This window comes from Echiichthys vipera (assembly GCF_963691815.1).
Source record: "Echiichthys vipera genome assembly, chromosome: 2".
NCBI classification, from domain to species: Eukaryota; Metazoa; Chordata; class Actinopteri; order Perciformes; family Trachinidae; genus Echiichthys; species Echiichthys vipera.
In genome coordinates, this window is record NC_139827.1 from 31,990,666 (window position 1) to 32,010,244 (window position 19,579).

The 19,579-nt window shown below is 40.1% G+C and overlaps 1 protein-coding gene across 1 annotated transcript in view; it reads right to left on the reverse strand.

Annotated features, from left to right (window-relative positions):
* Nucleotides 1–371: 371 nt before the first annotated feature.
* sorcs1 (sortilin-related VPS10 domain containing receptor 1) overlaps nucleotides 372–19,579 on the reverse strand; it is a 253,520-nt gene continuing 234,312 nt past the window's right edge. Inside the window, exons 21-27 of the mRNA XM_083931517.1 lie at nucleotides 18,997–19,120; nucleotides 16,726–16,838; nucleotides 13,794–13,928; nucleotides 10,193–10,292; nucleotides 7,825–7,930; nucleotides 7,059–7,216; nucleotides 372–1,085 (exon numbers count right to left, since the gene is read on the reverse strand). Coding sequence (XP_083787643.1) covers nucleotides 1,024–1,085; nucleotides 7,059–7,216; nucleotides 7,825–7,930; nucleotides 10,193–10,292; nucleotides 13,794–13,928; nucleotides 16,726–16,838; nucleotides 18,997–19,120 — 798 coding nt within the window. The 3' untranslated portion in view covers nucleotides 372–1,023. The remainder of the gene's footprint in view (nucleotides 1,086–7,058; nucleotides 7,217–7,824; nucleotides 7,931–10,192; nucleotides 10,293–13,793; nucleotides 13,929–16,725; nucleotides 16,839–18,996; nucleotides 19,121–19,579) is intronic.

The window sequence follows — 19,579 nt, forward strand, 5'->3', positions numbered from 1 at the left end:
ACTCTTCCATCTCTCTTAACCTCTCTGTCTCTCTTTTTCTCATTGCCGTGCTCTTTGGATTCTCCCACAAAGTAGTTGTATCTCATTCCAACTGCCACCTTAAATCTGAGCTTTGATAAATTGCACTGTGCCTCCAGTAGGGACATTGGGTAAGATCAGGGTGTAGCTGAGGAACACTTTGGAATACTATTCTTTGTGGGATAGTCCTCTTGTCACCCTTAATCTTTTTCTATTCCTAAAAGATGTAATGGTTATATTTTGGGATCACTTGCAGTCAGAAGGTGCAGTGCAGCACCTTAGCCATCCAGTGGTCTCTTATTCTGAAGCACAAAACATTTTACAAACTGGTATGTATCATAAATAGTACCAGAAGCATTAGATTAACAGCAAAGGTTAAAATAATCCAGAAAAACAAACCCTGTATTTTTGTTATTAAATAAAAATTAAGAAAAAGAAACATTTCAGTAGAAAAAGTGTATTGTGCCATAAGTCAGCTTTCCAGGAGACAATGGACCAAAAGCTTTGACGTACCCTATTCATATTTTATCACATCATTTCTGTTTACTATGACATTTGTTATTAAAATACACACATTTTTAACATCATGATTTACAAAATAAATGTGTAATTCACTTCAATAACATACTTCATAAAAGTGTATTTATATGAATAAATAATACACTACTGCTGTTAGCTTCATAGAACAGCAAATCAATCTCAGATATGTAAGCAAAACATAGTTGCTTATTTCATTTTTTTACCCTCTCTAGTTCATGCTTGCGTTCCCTCTGAATTAGGTATCTGACTTATAAATAAATGGGATTTTTTTAATTGTTGAATCTATCGGACATACAGTATGTTGAAAGAAAATGAAAAACCTGTACACAGTTTCTTCTGGTTTGAACAGAGCACAGTATGTGTCAGCAGGGTCCAACATGCACATGTATAAAGCTCAAAACCATTGTGTCCCAAATGGTAAAAAAATATCCATGATGCAGCTGGAGTCGTAACTCAGTCCAGAGTTTAGACGATGTACGTGGGGAGTTCTGTGGAGAATTTCACATGTACATGAGGTTTCACACATCCTGGGGATAAACAGGACAGAGAAAGAAACAGGTATCAGGATCTTTTGTACTAGAAGCTGAGTTAACCTAGAACATTAAGCAGGTGGCATTACAGTAAATTATACTTTAATGCTGCATTCATTTATTTTTGGCCACTTGGGGACAACAGAACAAGCTAAAAACACAGGATCCAACTTATTTATTAGGGAAACTAATTAGCAACAGCCTACTTACACATCCAGCAAATGTGAAGCAACATTAGCCCTCATTTGAGTCGTCTTTTTGGTCACTTGATCAATGCAAGTCTAATATTTACTGTCCTTTTAGTTCAGTTTTGACTTCACCAAATCCTGGAGTGTCTTGGTTTACCTGTTAGCTGCTAACCTAGCCTGCTGGCTAATACTAGGAGGTAGCCTAGCATACAGTGAGGTTGTTGGAGTTTTTCCACTAATAACAGCTGCCTGTTGGGGTATGAAGCAAGGTTGAAGAGAGAATAATTTGTCAACCAGAAAAACAAAAAACATGAGCTAATTGAGGCTAAAAAGCTGTGCAACAATGCGGGGAACTGCAGAGTTGGTAATAAGTCTTTTGTATTAAACACTTTGACAGACAACATGCCACATTACAGACAGGCTGTATTTCTAAATGCCTAATACACAAGCAGTGTGTACTGCTTTGGCCCAGATGTAGCATGACTCTGCAGCATGCCAAAAATACCCGGATGTTGTACTGATACCGGAAAAATCTCCAGTATGCATCAAGCCAGTCTAACTCGCCTACTGTATCCCTTAATGGGAAGCGGTGGAACACAGTCCCCACCACAGTGACTTCTTGGTTGATCTAATACTGAAGTGCCAAAAACTGCAGTTCTCTAAATGTCTTTTAGGAGTAGTTTGCACAACAGAGCAGTTTCTCATCGACCCCCATGTTAAACAGGCCGATTTCACAGCATAATTAAACCAATTTAAGGCCTGGTACAAAAAAACATTCTAGTCTGTATGTTTAGGTATTATCTCCATGACAACACTGAGGGAAGTGCATTTTTTTGTACCAGGCTAGATTTGATTTTATTGGAGGTTAAAGTTTATGAATAATTAGGGACGTGGCCTCTTGAGTGACAGTTAGCTGCTGGCCCTCACTTCTCCTCAGAGGCATACGTCAGCCAGATGGACGTATGTCCCTCCCCCCAATGTCACATCAATGCCCTTTTTTGGTAAGAGGAAATAAGGTGGCGTCAAAGTCTGACAAGATGGCGACTCCCGTCGGTGAGTATGATTGGATCAAGTTGAGAGAGCGGTCTCCAACAGAGATGCTACGTCCATTTTTTTATACAGTCTATGGGTGGAACACAAGGTCAATTTTCATATGCTATTTCACCACTTAACTTGCAAAAAGTCCTTAGGTGAGAAAGCAACTGTTTAGATTTTGGATATTGCCATTTTAATCAAAATGAATGGCAAATTAAAATTTTTCAGGCTTAAAAAGCTTGACAAAGCAAGCTAGCATCTGCTTTATGCTAGTTAGCCAGCCAGCCACGTCACACTCACAGACTCCATTGTGAGCTGGCTGGAGCGCCATCAAGAGACTGGTGTCACAGAAAGTTATTGCCTGTTGATGGATGGTTTGAGCCGGGTTGAAGGAAGAAGCTAGGAAAAATTAGCCCCTGACAGGGCAGAGACAGGTCTCTCTTTGAGACACGTGTAAACAAATTATAAAATGTATAGAAATCGGATTTGAAACAGGGACAATGTAGGCTAAATGTTTCAAATTCAGCTTATTTCCATTTGTTGCCCCTGGGAGATTTTACCCTACAGTGAACATATAACAATCTAAAAATTTTAATTTCATAAAAGGTAAACAAACATTAGTCATAAACAAGACAAAAATCAAAACTCAATAAGTTGTATTTAGAAATAATATTACAATAGTGGTATGAGTTTTTTTTTCTGTCCAGTGCTTCAGGAGCCCTGAAGGCAGGGACACACCAAGCCCACTTCAAAGAACTAAAGGTGACAAAGGCCAGCTGTTGCATCGCCAGTTTCTCTCACCAACAGCGGGTGTTGGCGAAAAAGCTCCGACAGCTCTGGGGCCAATTGAACATGCTGAATCGGCCCAAAAACAGCTGACAGGGGCTAATGAAGGCCACCAATGGTGCAGGGTGAACTGAAATGGCCTGTCTGACTTTGTCCCACTGCCGACCGTCAGCAAGGCGGGCTCATTTGTTGTTTCATAACAACAAATTAACCTGTATACTGCGCTCGTCTGTAGCATGTACGTAGTAGGCAGCTTCGTATACAGCCATTGTCAATGAGCTTTGAAGCTTATTTTACAAGGTAAGCAGACCCAAACGGAATTGCAGATTTTTTTGCAGTTTAACAGAATGTTTTATTGCTTGGGGTGGACATATGTTAATATTCTGAGTTTTATATATTTCTTTTTTTGTCCAAAATCTGCGGAAAAATCTGTGCTTCCATATAGGGCCGGCAGAGAAGTCGACAAAATGGAATATATATATATAATATGCCTCCTTTTAGCCTATATTCAATGTTTAACATCTCCAAATACATAGTTGCCATATTGTTTGCTTCATATTTAATGACTTTTCCTAATTCTATGGAGACAACTGGGAAAACCTAAATTCAACATTATTTTATTTTTTCATTGTCTCGTACACATACTTGTCGCATTGGTGTTCATTGGGGTCAATTTGACCCCAGGCTGTTTTAACTGTATAAAACACATAACATGTATGAATATTTTACACACATTTGTTTTGGTTGTTTAGGATGACATTAAGATCACTATAATATCTAAAAGTTTGTCTAGAAAATATGTAGTTAACCACACAACTAGGTAGGGATATTTAGTTACTGTGAGGACAGTGAAAGTTCAAGGGGGGATCAAACATATAAAAGCTTCCACAGCAGCCTTCTAGGCCATTTCTTTTGGTCCTGTGTGCTTTCTCTTCATGAAAATAATGTAAAAGAAAAGGTTTTCTGTCAGTGAGGACAATGTTGAGGAGGACCCTGATTATGACACATCCTCCTCTGATAAGAATGAGACACTAAGTGTTGATCGTCATGGCCGCCGGCAAAAAATGGTACCTTCCAAAAATGGAAAGTTATTATGGAACCACTCCTCACTTGAACGACAGAGTCGACTTAGTGCTGCTTATGTCATTACAATTATAATCATTATAATTATACATATTATTATCATTATTATTATTATTTTTCCTTAGGTCAAATTGATCCTGTACATATTACATGCTACTGTCTTTGATATTGGCTTCCATTCCAAATATTATGAATTACACAAAATAGTACTTACACATAATAACTTACCCTAAAACACACAAACAAATATCCCTCGATTTAATCTTAGGTCAATCGGTTAAATATTTTGTTTTTTTTGTAAGTCATGTTATAGAAATTCTGGATGTATAAGAAGGTGTCAAATTGACCCACAGAATAAACATTGTTAGTAAAATTTGAGGGTTACAGGAGGGTTAAATTATAAATTGGTTGAAACAGAAGGTCTGACAACAGATAAGAAGCTTTTAAAGTGAGACTATGTAAGTTTTGTGAAGAGCAACCACTGTGGCCATGTGACAAGTTGTGACATTTACTGAAATGGCAAATACTGACATGTAAAAACAGCAATAGAAGAAAAGAAATATTGGTCATCTGAATAATCTACTGGTCATACCAGACCAACAAAGCTGTATTGGCAAAACTCTAGATAGTATTAAATTGAGTGCATTTTACTGCTTATGAATTCATCTTTTAATTTGATTTGTAAGAGGAAGAAGATGCTATTTACTCTCTCGAAATGCACATAGTCTCACTTTAAAGGAAATTGAAACAGAACACAAAAATGTCAATACATGCCAATAACGTGGTTTCCTTGACATCAATAGATAGCACTATTAATCCCTAAAATGTCACATTCAAAGAGTCACATACATAAAGCACAATTTCTCTACCCCTGAAAAAAGATGATGAAAAGATGTATTCATAAATGATTCAGAGTAACAAAAGACATTGGGCCTCATTTATCAAACGAACAAATGGCAGAAAAACGTGCGTACGACCATTTCCTGGCAAACGTCGCTATTTATCAATTTGGACGTGAGCGGGAGCTACGATCAAATCTCACGTCAGGTCTGAGGTCGTATACGCACATTTGAGCCTGTGGATTTGCGGTGCAGCACAGCAAAATCTGGCTGAAAATAATTAACAAACCTCAGCTGTCATTAAGCATAAGCAGTCACATATTAAGAACAGATCAAAACGGATTCGTAAAACGAATAAAAAAATATAAATATTGTGGTTGGAGCGATTTATTGTACTCATGTGCATCTGAAGGCACCATCCATGAATGATTACGCATTCATCAATCGCAAAAACTTCCCCTCGATAAATGTACAGGTGATTTGTGATACCAAGCTGTCGCTTTTAAACGTGGTGGCCAGGTGGCCAGGGGGGGGACACACGATTCTTTTAAACATCAAAACAGCTCGGCTCCAGCCCCCCGCGACCCCGACATTGAATGAATGAATGAATGTGTTGGCGCGTGGCTGCAGCAAGACGCACTGCAGAGCCAAATTCATCTCCTTGGTTCGTGGCTACCCTCGATAAATTGCATTAAATCAAACAAGGTATCAGATGATTAACATCTTGGTATGGTTCTTCTAGATGACAAAGGTATTCTCTTACGGAATACCTAATGACCCACCGGTAGCGACAGTGTTGTGCCGTATTCAGCACCCCGGCCGTGAAATGCACCCCTCGCATTATAGGTGATATTCTGGATCAGAAGGCGGTTGTTTCGACCTATAGGAGTAGTTTATATACAGGTTACCCACAACAATCAGACCATTGGTTACTTACAGTCTTTAAACTATTTTAAAGAGTTTAAAATCACAAACTTGGATAATAGCGAACACAAAACAACAACTTGTTTTATATTCTGTGGAAATATACTGCAGCCATAATTATAAAATGAATTAAATGGATCTTTTGAATATCAGCTATAATGCGAGGGGGTGCAATTCACGGCAGGGGTGCTGAATACGGCACACCTGTCCAACAGTGCGCACAGGCGCACTCGGGTCACAGTGGAGCGCTGCTTCGGTTTAAATCCCTCGGTTTATTTTTTTCCATACAGCGTTTTTATGGGCCCCTTTTATTCCACTCTTAAGGCTGCCAAAAAGCACATCTTTATTTTGCTCCATCTCGGATGTCAGGATGCCGATCTGTGGGTCGGAAAAGTTTCTTTTCTAACCTGCGTTCCTTCTCTCCATGTTTGACCTCAGTGAGCGAGGCCTCCGAACCAGGAATATTTAGGGGCGTAACATGTTAATGTCGATCAAATTCAACCGCCGCATTTATCAAGGCACGCTCATTCATACGCCGAGATTGGTTCTGATACGAATGTTTCATAAATCACACGTGGGTCCTTTCCTACGACCAATTATGCGCTCAGATCTGCACCCGTTTCCACGCAAGTTTGATAAATGAGGCCCATTGTGTTAGGACATTACAGTCAATATCATAAGAATTTACAGATGGGTGACAAATTACAGGAAAACTGAGACACAAGTAGAGACACATGAAAATGTGAATGTTTCCGCAAAAAGAAATGAATGAAATGAATTGTTCTTTGGCCTTTACAGCACCAGATCTGCGTAGGAGATTTTTAGAAATGTGCAGGACACTTTATGTTTGTTCTTTCTTTCATTTGTAGTCCATCTGTATTCTCAGGTAATTAGAGGGCAAAAGTAGTGTTTCAACAGCTGTTTTTTTCATCATACTCATTTTTGCTTAGCTGTTGTTCACCCCTTGACTGGACCATTTCACTTCTGAGAAACACACAACAAAAAGCACAGGATGAGTCTCATGAAACAACACGCAATGGTATGACATAAGCAATGGAGAGGACAAAATGAAGATGCCAGCCACAGCTAACAGTCATTCCTGAGAGGAGATTTACCTTTGGGCCGTGAGTTAAACTCTGTGTCCAGAATCTCCAAAGAATGCACAAAGTCCCGCTGTGAGCTGGGCGTGCTCTCTGTTGGATTAGCTGGACTCATCATTTCTTGTTCTTTTTCGTTCTGCATCTGCGCATAGACGTTGAGGCCTGGGATCTTCCTTGAGGAAAGATTTACAGTTAGGCAAAGGGATAAAGACAGCAGCCTAGCTAAAACACAGAGAGTAAGGACACAACCGGGGGTTGGTTATATCCTATCTATAACTGTCTGCAACCAAACGTATGTTGTTTACTCAACTCCTGTTTTAACTTTTGATGATTTGATTAAAGGTGCAATGTGTAGACCTTGGCCACTACCACTTCCTCCTAGGTTGGATATTTGTGCAGGTAAATGAAATTTACACAAATACTGTACTAAAAGTGATATGGTCTGTAAATCTGAAGTTTTATTCCGTCTCTTAATCTTCATAACTCTCCGTGCTAATTTCCCTTGAAACTGCACCTAAGACATAATTTAACATTTCCAAAAGGTCATGTGCCTATGTTCAAAGGACTTGATATTGATAGCGGCTGAAGGCTGACTGACATTTCTTTTGCAAAGAATGGCCGGACAATAGAATCTCCACAGGATCCAAAGCCTATTCTCCACTGAGGAGCGATGGGCACGCAACGAAGATGTTTGACAGACAGCTCAGCTTTTGTTTACTGAGCTGTCAGGACGCTGTGATACCTTGCACCTATTAGACATGACATTTCATGAACACTTTACCTCTTGAATTTGTAGATGACAAATACAGCTAAACCCACAACCACTACTGATAACAGCATTAGCATGGCAGAGCCACTGTGGTTCTCGCTGGTGTCCACTAGGGGTGCTGCAGAGACAGGGACACAAGAGCCACAGAGCATAAGTAACATAACACGCTAACACAAACTGTATTTCCACCCAGCTGAATCATGCAATGAGCAGTCAACAGGTAATTCCCCTTATTCACCTCATGGCCATTTTGAAAACCAAAACAATACTAGAGGTTACAATAAACCAGAAGATCCCCGACTGACTGTGACACTCTCCCTCCCACCCTTCACTTTACTCTTTCCTTCATAAACAGTACAGTAATTATTTTGTTAACAATGAAATAACAATCATCCTGAGGGTGATTAAACATCTGTGGAGAGGGGGTAGACACTGAGTGCATTTTGTTACCACTCAGTGCTGGAAAGATTACGTGAACATGCAAGCACTAACATTCAGTTTTGACTTGGAAAAGGGTAATATTTGATCTACATCTGTGTATTCAAACTCAAATGTCCACCTCTCTCACCTGCATTTAGCCTAGCCGTTCTGCCGCAGCTGACATTAAAACTGAATTTGGTTGCTTTCTATAAAAATGTTTTTTTTTTTCATATTTGCTGAAAACTGTTACTATGTCCTGAAAATCACAGCGAGACAGATAATCTGTGAAAAAGTCATGTAGCTTTACCTTCATCTGCTGCTCTCTGTCTGCTCCTAATAACATCTGCTAGACTCCACTGAGACCAACCTAAAACAACCAATCAGAGCCAAGGAGTGTCTGACATAGTACTGTTTAGCTGTACAATGAGAAAGTTTGTCTGGCTGGTTGGCAGGGCTTGGTTTTGACTCAACTTGGTCTCAAACTTTCTCATTTTACAGCTAAACAGTACACTAAAATATGTTTCTGAAAACACAATGTGAAAAATATGCAATACCTTAACAGAATCTTGAGTCATAATTAATCAGCTCTGCCTAGTTTCACAGTTTGATCGAAGTTCATGATGACACTGCGTCAGAGACTCTTCGGCTCTGGTTGGTTGTTGTAGGTCGACGGCGGAGGAATCGCACCGCGATACCAGCAAATACCATTTTTAGCAGCAGGTGGAGGCATTATGTTTTCAGATTATCTGTCTGATGTAATACTGTCAGGATATAGTGAAAGTTTTAGCAAATATGGCAAAAGTTACCTACTTTAGCTTTAAATAGCAAACATTGCACAGGCCATGTAATATTATCCCCGCAATTGTGGTCAGGAAGTTATACCCGAGACAAGACCCAGTAAAAATGTGGTCCTTTCTGAGACAAGATCAAGTACTGCTACACTCATGCGGGCTACAAACCCGACCAGACCGCAAACATAGACCAGGGAAGGTTAATGGCTAAAGTTACAGTAACTCTTTATCTGCTATCACAGTGCAGCATTTTCCTTGCCAATGTTTTGGTCTCCGGTGCATAAAGAGGATGAACTGCGTCTGTGGATCATAACTCTTAAATGGATTATGGACCGCCACATCATGATTTCCACAGAAACATGGTAACAACATTAGTATTCCTGATAGTACCAGTGAGCTCATGGGATGCTTGGTCCTCTGGTCTCTTTCTCAAGAGGGACCTGAAAAAATGTGGTGACCACCCACGGGATATTTGGTGGCCACGGAGTAACTTTTCGCAGCCACGGAGGATTAAGGCTGAAGTCTAGCCGATCGAGTTGACTCTGTCAAATTTCTATGTTTTACAACTCTCACGCCCCTCCCCTCTACCACCGAGCTCCTCCATGCTCTCCAATAGAGTAATCGTCAGTGTGCGTGCACCAGATTCCCGTGAAAGCGCATGTGTCTTCTCTCATCAATAAACAGCAAGGAGTACAGGCTACATGGAGGTAGGCTGGCTAACTTACTCAGATAGTTACTGCTAACGTCATTTAGCACTTCCGTCCTCCTCCGCCCTGTTTTGGTTTAAGATGGTGATGTAGGTGAATAAGGTGAATTGACACCTATGTAAATCATACATGAATCATTTTAATATACAGTAGTATGGACTTCTCTTACTCTTTATCTTATAAGCCTCTTTAGGACAGTAGCAGCATCCACATTAGGAAGAGACACACATACTTGTAACGATGCTCACTCTCTGAATGTCTCTGTGTAGCTACATGGTGGGAGCCAATCAGACACAGGGTTATTAGTTGACGGGGGCAACAAAAATATTATAAATATACCTGACTGTCTGCTGTATCTACATCCCTTGATAGTCCACATGCTTTATGTTCTGACCCATGTATTACATGAAGTACAAAGGCCCTCCTGGGCAGCTCTTAAAACACCCAGTGTTAAATTTTTACCTGCTGATAAGTGTGCTGCGTACACGGTGACTTGGACCCCTGGCCTCAACGTGAACTGGACGAGGTTTTGATTTAAGGCGCTGAGCAAAACCTCAGAGAGCTGTGGGGACACAGACAACATACATTAGTTTGAGTATGTAGAAATAACTAAATAAAACTATTAATGAAAGTCATTACCAAGATCATCAATCCTCAGTCTCCTCGGTTTTTTGTTTCTGATTCATCCAATTTTTTAAATATCAGACTGAAAAAGAATATTGCTTGCCCTTGACAGCCGTTTCAAACATGTTCTGATTAGGTGTAATCATTAGCAAGCACAGAGAGTGGACAAAATAATAGAAGAACATCATGAAGCAAGTTAGTTTAAGTCAAGGTAACAGAAGAAGCTGCATAGATGGCAATTTAAAAAAATAAAAAAATAAATAAGCAAGCAATTAGAGGGCTACAAGCTAAAATAGTACCATTGAGATACACAGCTGATTTTGACTAAGGGGGCTACTACAGACAACAACACCATTTTTTCCATGCACTTCTCAATTTTGAGATGTTGTGCTGTTTTTCTTCCATTATCTGTCAGACTGAACCAAAACACAAATTCAGGAGGTTTTTTTTGCTACACTTTGTCTATTGCCATGTGTACATGTCTCCGAAATTTACCCAATGTTAGTTAACATTAGATAATACCTCATTTACAAATTTTAACATAATTGATATTGCATATTTCAGAAAACTTGTAATACAAAACAATAACTGTTTTAATGTAAGTAATCAACTAGGGGTGTTCCATGGTGATATATGAAATGTATGGAATTTAACAATACACATCTTCAAAGGTTTTTTTCTCACCAGTAATCACCACTTCAATAGCACTTACATACACCAAATGTTCCAGTTTTCTTCTTTCTGAAGGTTTTTACACAGGGCTTAATTCATATATCATTCATATCCTGATTCATACGTTTGATTCCTAAAAACATGGCGAGATTTTCTCTTTTTTATGGTTACTGGCAGAGTGATAAAAATAGCTCTTCTGTAAAAATATATGACTGTAACATGTCAACAAAATAAAACAAAAAAGAAGAGTCACATTTTGAACCTGGCTCACTTTTCTGTTCTGGAAGTGCAAATGAGCACATATTTCATAAGATAATGCCTAATTTGCATATTTCAACATACATTTTTAGAAAACTTGTAATACAATAAAAATAATTGGCTTAATGTAAGGAATCAACTATTTCATGATGATATCTATTGGTAAAAATATAAAAATGTCTGGGGGCACTGGCTTATATTTCTTATATGCTTTCTGGGCCAAGACTTCCTCTTCTGAGCAGCGGCCATAGTTTACAGTCCAATAAGCAAGATGTGATAATGGAGTTAGAGTAGAGAGACGGCGTCTCTATAAACAGATATCTTCATATGAATATGAATGCAGATAAATAATAACAAAAAGCTAATGAAAAGCTAAATCTGAAAATGCATTTCGTCCAACGTGTTCCGCCTCTTTTGCTCTCCACATGTGTTAACCTGCATGTAACCATAGCATGCTCAGAGCATGATTGGTCAGTACTACTCAGACTACCCAAATGTCTCAATCCTATGCAGAATCCGTTTACAGAGATTGAAAACATTTCCCTATTCTCCTGTAGTCTCTTCATCCATTTGTTTTTCTAACCACATGGGAGCAGCAGAACAAGCTATAAACAAATTTTTGCACAGACACAGAGCAGCATTAGCATTCAATTGGAGTCCTGTTTCTGTTTAGCTCTCCACAGACCCCTTCAAGAACAATCTGGCTTTTTAACTGCTAAATGTTCCTCTGTATTCATCAGCTGGTCACTAATGTCCTCTGTCTGCTGGTGTCGTACAGTGGGTTCTGTGGTTATTGTAGTTGTTGGGTTTTCATTAGCTGCCTCTAAATTATCTGTGGGTTACTAGAAGTGGCACATTTTTACACATAGTTATTTGACCTATTGTTAATGTAAAACATACTATCTAGTGAATCTAGAACTTCTAACCGAAACCATGACACCAGAATGAACAACAGGCAATATAGTATAAGAAAAATAGGCAACACGATAACATATCAACCTTCAGCAACACTGACTGAAGTATATTATAGCATTAAAATGCTGTCCACTGTGATGGACAAAAACATTATAAAGGCTATATTTACCTGTATAATTTGTAAGTGCCCATGGCCCAAAGAAACCTCAGTGCCTCCAGCAACAACCCCATCCGAGCTTTCCTGTTTATGCAAGTCTGTCTGTGGGACCTTTCTCATGTGATATATAATGCATGGGATGCAGTCTCACTTGATCTCTGCTTTTCAGACTGGCAAGTAACCTTCTGCACTGAGAACATCTAACTTTGATATAAATTCGGGCAGATTACCCTGACCCGAAGGTAAACCATAGAAAGCCAGAGTCCAATCTCATTCGCTCTCAATCTATTTCCACACATAGATCCTTTCATTCACGCAAATCTCCATCCCGAGGATCTAATCCTTATAAACAATCTAAAAATGAAATGTGCCTCTCCTTTAAATGATACCTAAATCCCATAACACTGTTTTGCTCTGTTTAATCTGCACTCACAACAAAAACCTAAACAAATCTAACATTTTCTCTCTGCAGATCCAGCTTCTCCTGTGCAGAGGCTTCATCCATCTTATCTGCCTCATTTGCCAAATTAATTGTGATATGAGTAATTTCTGTTGTACTTCATTCTCCCCTTTATATTTCTTAGCAGTTTAAATTTAGACTATGCGATGCCTAATTACTTTTTTCTGCTGTATACCAGGGTCAGTAAATCTATTATACATTCTAATAAGCAGAGCGCACTCTACACTTTTAAGATGCCAACCTTGAATGAGGATTTATCACTGGCTTGTAGGAGAGAAGATCTTTCCAGGCGATCGCCCAGGTGTGAGCGGGGAGGGAAGGAGAAAGTCAAATTGATTTCTTTCCTAGTTTCCTTCTCTACACATGGCCATGGAATTCTTCCAACTGAGAGCAGATCCAACATTATTATCCGTCATTATCTATTACGTGAGGCTTAGAGCTAATTCGGTCCATCTTGATAGGCGGATGATTTAGTGAACTGATCAACCATGACTATTTCTTTAGGTGCAAGACTACCCCCCCCCCCCACCCCCCAGGATTTGACTTGAGGGAGTTTAAAAGTCATTCTCCCTGATAACTTGTTAATACTTGTCAGGCTTATTGATGAGTCTATTGCAGAGATTCCTCAGGCGTATTCTAGAATTAGACTCATGGAATGACCTGGACACGCTTCAGTAGATCGGTACTGACATCTGCTGGATGAAGTAGGAACTTAAAATGTGGGATTCTTATTTTGGGAACAATTACAGGACAAGCTGCTGCTGCTAGGTAAGAAGGTTCAACCAATGACCCACAAAAAGGGAAAAAAGGAAATTTTGGAAAACAATGTTCCAAACTTGTGTGTGGTGTTATGATAGAATTACAATGAGGATAACGAGGTGACTTCCATTCACCTACACAAATGCTGTCTAGGGCCAGGATATGTAATGACTATTGTACACACACAGTAACAGAAAGAGCAGTCGTGGTCGTCTCACCTGATCTAAATGAGCAGAGCTCTTCTCTGCTTTTCCCTCAGTTAGCTGTTTGTCAGGCAGAAGAAAAAACTCTGCTGCTGTGGGTAAACCTGGAAGGATGGTGACCAGAAGCTGATCCTCTCGCACACCTGTGGCCTGTAGGGGAACAGAAGGAAAGGACTTTAAAAGTTTAAAAAAATGTATCCACACATCCAAAATGTGCCTGTAACACTGAGTATAGAAAACTGTCAAGCAGGGCTGTAGTCAAGACAGACGAGTCCAAGTCAAGCCCAAGACCAGGTCCAGTTAAATCAGAGTCAAGACCAAAGGCAGTTGAGACCAGACTGTCATGGCCCAGGCTGCCCTGATTTATTCGGGGAAGTATGTGCACTCTGCTCTTTTCTGAGTTTCTTTACTTTCAGTGTGGAGAGCGCCAGGAGGCGGGGCTGATCCACTCAGGCAAGCGCAACGAGGCACACCTGGTTCCCATCACCACTTAATCACCTGCTCCATAAGAAGCCAGCTCTGACTCCACTCCTGTGCCAGATAATTCCGTCTCATCGGTAGAGCTTGTCGCCAGCGTTCTCAGTGTCTTGGTTACTCGTTAACATTTGAAGATTATTCTGGGACTAACTCTGTTTTTGTCCTCCTCGTCAGCTCAGTGCCTCGCCGCCCTGCCTGCCACGCGCCCGCCTCCAGCCTCCAGCCGCCTGCCTACGCGGACACCTTGTGTCTCTTTTGGAGACTTTCTGTTAATTTTTGGACTTTGTTAATAAACTCCTGTATTCATTCTCTCAGTTAGGATGGATCTATTAACAAGGTTGATCTATTTTCTTACATCAAAATAATTAACGCATACAATTAAGCAGTGATTGGCAAATTAAGCTTCATTCAGCTATAAGAACCATTTTCTTTATCACATTTCCTGAATCCACTAGATGGAGAAAGGGAGAAAGGGTTCAAAGCGCAATTAATCACCATTCATTAAGCCTTTCTCTTTAAACCAAGAGCTCTATCTAGTGGGCTCAGAAAATGAATCAAGTGGTTCATGAAGCCTCATTTGCCCAACACTAGAATTAAGGCAACATTCTGTACAACTGTTCCAGAAATCAGCAACCAGGAACAACTTCACCAGTTCTCTAGACAGTTCAGATAAGGCACGAGAACAAGACAAGTGCAAGACTTCAAAAGTGTTCACGAGACCTGACTCAACAGGTCTCGTGAACAGTTCAATAGCCCTTCTGTCATGTAAATTTCCAATAGCGACCGACACCCTAGCGTTCAGAGATGAACACAGCCAACCCAGACGGTCGGCAGGGCTTACGTCTAAATACAAGTACTTCATTATTTGACCCTTTGGTATTATTTAACATGATTATAAACATTATAACAACATTTATAGGTCAGAAAAGAGGGAAAAGCATGATAGGTCCTCTTTAAAGTAACCTTTATCAAGTGTTAATGATAAGAATAAATGTTACTATTCTGCTATTACACATGCAGCATTTTTATTTTTTGTATTAACATCAGCTATTATGGAAAGCACAACAACCAATTGCATCATTATTCCGTTAGATTTATAGACATGATCGAAATGAAGCTATATAGTACAACAAATGTCTACAGTCTTGCCTTTAATTTGAGTATCTGCCCATGTTAAGCACGATGACTGAGGGCTTATATGTGTCTGTGCCCATGGGCTCATCATCTCATCATCCATCTATGCACTAAATCAGTCTCCAGTTGTCTTGTAGTTTCACTTTATGTGGCTTGATACTGTTATTAGTTTCTTAACACAAATGATGCATTCAAGACCTGTCCTGTCCTTCAAGTTAAGGTAAAGCCATACTTTCTTTTTTTATACTGATGAGTCATCAGCACTTTGACGTTTTTCAGACATGTTGATGATTTATGAAATAGTGATGCTCTGATTAGAAAAAACAAGGAAGAGCTAGCTCACCTGACAAAACTGAAGGTCTAGTTTTGATTGAGTCAAAAATAAACTTTTAAAAACTAGTTTTTGTATACCAGTAGTACCCAGTTAGCATGTTTTTATGATTTTTGTTAATGTGTGCAAATCTATATTGACAGCCAGAGCAGACAATGCTTCACGGACACCCTGAGGGGGGGACTGGACCCAAGGTTGGGAACAGGGCTGCAACTAACAATTGCTATCATTATCGATTAATCTGTCAATCGTTCTCTAATGTTTCTCTCATGTTTTCACTGATTCATGTAAGAGCCTCTGGTTCTGTTTCCAGCTCTTGCATGGTTTTGCTGCAGTACATCTTGTGAATGTTTTAAACTATCATGTCATATTTTCATCTGAAAGTTTTTTTTTTTTTGGTGTTCTGCCTTCCAGGCTGGGGTTGTCATGAAAAAATTATGACAGTAACAAATAGCAAAACAGACATGCTCATTGAAGACTGAAAAGCCGGGTATATTTTTGGCATCAATCAAAACGTGTGAAAATGTGATGCAAGGCCTGTATTGCTTGTTGCTGGGAATCAGAAAAGTATTGATGTTCCAAGGATGTAAGTGATGAAGTTAGTGAGGCAAAATCTGTACGTGACATGGCATGCATTGGTTCGAATCATGTCTTACATTTGACAGGTCACAAAGCACTCGACTGTGAGCGTTCATTCAGGTCAGTGCAGAAAACACATGAGGCACACTTATTCTTCTGTACACAACATCCACAACCTTGTTACTGGATGGCCCTGAACTCACAGAGCGTGTGCGAGCCACTGCAATCAGCATGCTCTTGAACTGTATTTTCCCCACTCTCCTCCCTCTCGCCTTGTCATTTATCATCATAAAAGTCAGATTCATGTCTCAAAGCCTCGGGGAGGTCACACTGCACTAATAGACCGTCAGAGGTCCAGCCCAAGTGCCGACAGTATTTACCAGAGTAAAGCAATAGTTTCCATGAAAAGACCTGAGAGAGCTTTACCTGGATCAGAGAGTTCTTGATGACTCGGCTCACATCCAGCCTCCATTCTGTAACATCTGGGTTGTGATCATCCAGGTTTGATGAAAAGGCGAGCAGATGCGAGCGGAAATATTCTGCATGGAAAAGAGTAAATGTGTGTGATTAGCTTTTACTTCTCATCTGTCATTAAAAGCAGAGTTCGGCCTTTAGATTCAGCTCATGAGGACCGAAATCTAACACCTGTTTCGAGGATAATTTCAGATTATTGCAACTTTTGTCTTACTTTAAAGTCTAATTTCGGCATAAAATCATCCCATGGTCTTTTTCGGCACTTACATACATCAAATACGTCAAAGAGGGGCAAATCTGGGAGAGTCGCTAACAGCTGGATGTGGCTAACACTGATTAGCTCGGGGCAGTATGGTGAAAGCATTAAAACGGCTTTTTTAACCACTAATACTGCACAAAATAACACCAAACCTCTCTGATAAGAGTCCTTACACAGAAAACGAAGCACCAACGTAGTTAGAGAACCCAGAGTTTATTAAAAGAGTGTTTTAAAGACTTACCTACTGGCCCCGGTACCAGCTTCAAGTCGATTACCAAATACAATCCAAAAGGAAGGGGCCCATTGATTATTTATTACAGCCAAATACGTAAACTTTGTGGTTTGTGGCAGTTGGGTGAATTATAAGTAAATTTAGATGTAAAAGGTTTGTATAAGTCCCAGACAGCGATTTCCCCACAACACCAAAATGTCATACGAGGGGGTGGGGGCGTGTGTTTCCGGAAGGGGCTCCAGGTAGAGGTAGCATCAGACAAAGTATCGGTGTGCAAGCATTTTTGGGTGTGCCTGTGAGCCCATGTGCACCGAAGAACAAAGTTTATTCTGCATACAGAGTGACATTTTTCGCCGTGGCCTGGAATCATTGAATACTGCAACACTGCTGTGGGATTCCCCGTCCCTCATCAACTACAACGTACTGGACACTTTTTTTCCATGTCCCCAGAATTTATTGGAAGACGTAATGGATTCCTAAATAAATCATCAATGGGCCCCATTCCTTTCAGATTGACTTTGGTATCGACTTGAATGGACTTTACTACGAGAGGAGCTGGTACAGGGGCCAGTAGGTAAGTCGTTCAAAACACTTTTTAAATAAACTCCGGGTTCACTAACTAAGTTGTTGGTGCTTCGTTTTATGTGAAGAGAGTCTTCTCATGCTACTGCAGAGGTTTGGTGTTATTTTGAGCAGTATCAGTGGTTAAAAAAATACGTTTTAATGTCTTCCCCATACTGCCCAAAGCTAATCAGTGTTAGCCATGTCCGGCTGTTAGCGTCTTTCCTGGATTTCACTGTTAGTTTATACATGAAAAAAACTGCCTTGATGAAAAAGACCATGGGGTGATTTTGTGCTTTTTAATAGTTTTTGCCATCATTTCAGATCTCATCAAAGTAAGCCTACAGCGATACTAATCCAACATAATCCAACATAGGGCTGTCATGATTTATTGTCAGAGAAAATATAACAGTTTCACTAGTTTCCTGATTAATCAGCAAATTTATTATTTGACACTGCAAATAAAACGCAGTCTACTTTATATTGAAAATAGAGGGCTCATTTTATACAGTACTCATAAAACTAGAGTATAAGGTAACCACTACATATCCCCGCAAGACACATAAAGTAAAGAGAAACACGTTCTGAACTACTCCAGACTGTTGGTCTGTTTGTGCTCCGCTGAGCAAGCGATCTCTGGACGGGGCTAGACTCTCTGTGGACTGTCCATTGCATCAGACTTTTAAATACAGAATCTCAGTTACACTTTTCAGGACATTTGCACATTTGTTGTTTCTAACTGTACACAGTCTTGAACCCTGTTAGCTAAATCATGAAATTCTTGCACTAGGTGAAATGCTGCCAGTTTTTTGTAGCATGTGTCCAAGAACTGCACATTGCAACTTTTGTAAGGATTACAATAACATCTTTGTTTATCTTAAATCAGTTGTCATGAGCCTCTTGTGTTTACAGAGCTACAGAATTCCAGAGGAGACTAGTGATGGGCAAATGAAGCTTCATTCAGCTAAATGAATCATTTTCTTTATTTTCTGAGTCCACTAGATGGAGCTCTCTGTTCAACAAAGGGTTGAAAGTTCACAGGATTACCGTTCATTGAGCCTTTTTCTTTAAACCAAGAGCTCCATCCAGTGGGCTCAGAAAATAAGGAAAGTGGTTCATGAAGCCTCATTTGCCCAACACTAGAGGAGACGGAGTCACAGAGTGGGCTTACCGTGGACAGCGATGGTTTTTCTGTCTTGCAGAATAGTATTCCCTGCAGACACCTGAACAGTGACTGTACTGATGCCTTCCCGGGAGAACGTGCACGCCACACTTCCCTCTAGGGTGATTACCGGCTGCATGGTGAGAAAGAGTGAGACAGAAAGAGATGGTAGAGGGAGCTGGAGACAATCAGAGTCTGGGGGTACTGCTGAGAGAACCTTATCAACGGATTGTCTCATACTGCTGTTATTTACACTACAGAGGTGTGAGCCTCCCGACACACTCACAAATATTCACACACACATGCATGGGCATACATTAAGAGCTTGGCGACAATCTGTGCTGAGCTGAAAACAGTGTGAGGGCCCACAGAGAGTTCCTGTGTGACACAGGCAGCTCCTCCCTGTCATTACTCACGTCTCCATTTGTTCTTCAAATAGCTATAAGATAATACTAATGCTGTGGTTTATTACCCACTGACATAACTGGCTGTCTTTGTGGAAGGCCCCTGTTGGTGTTGAACAAACACATTTACATGAATACAATTATGAAGAAGAATAGGCTAGTTAGTTAGAGGAGAGCATTTGTACATA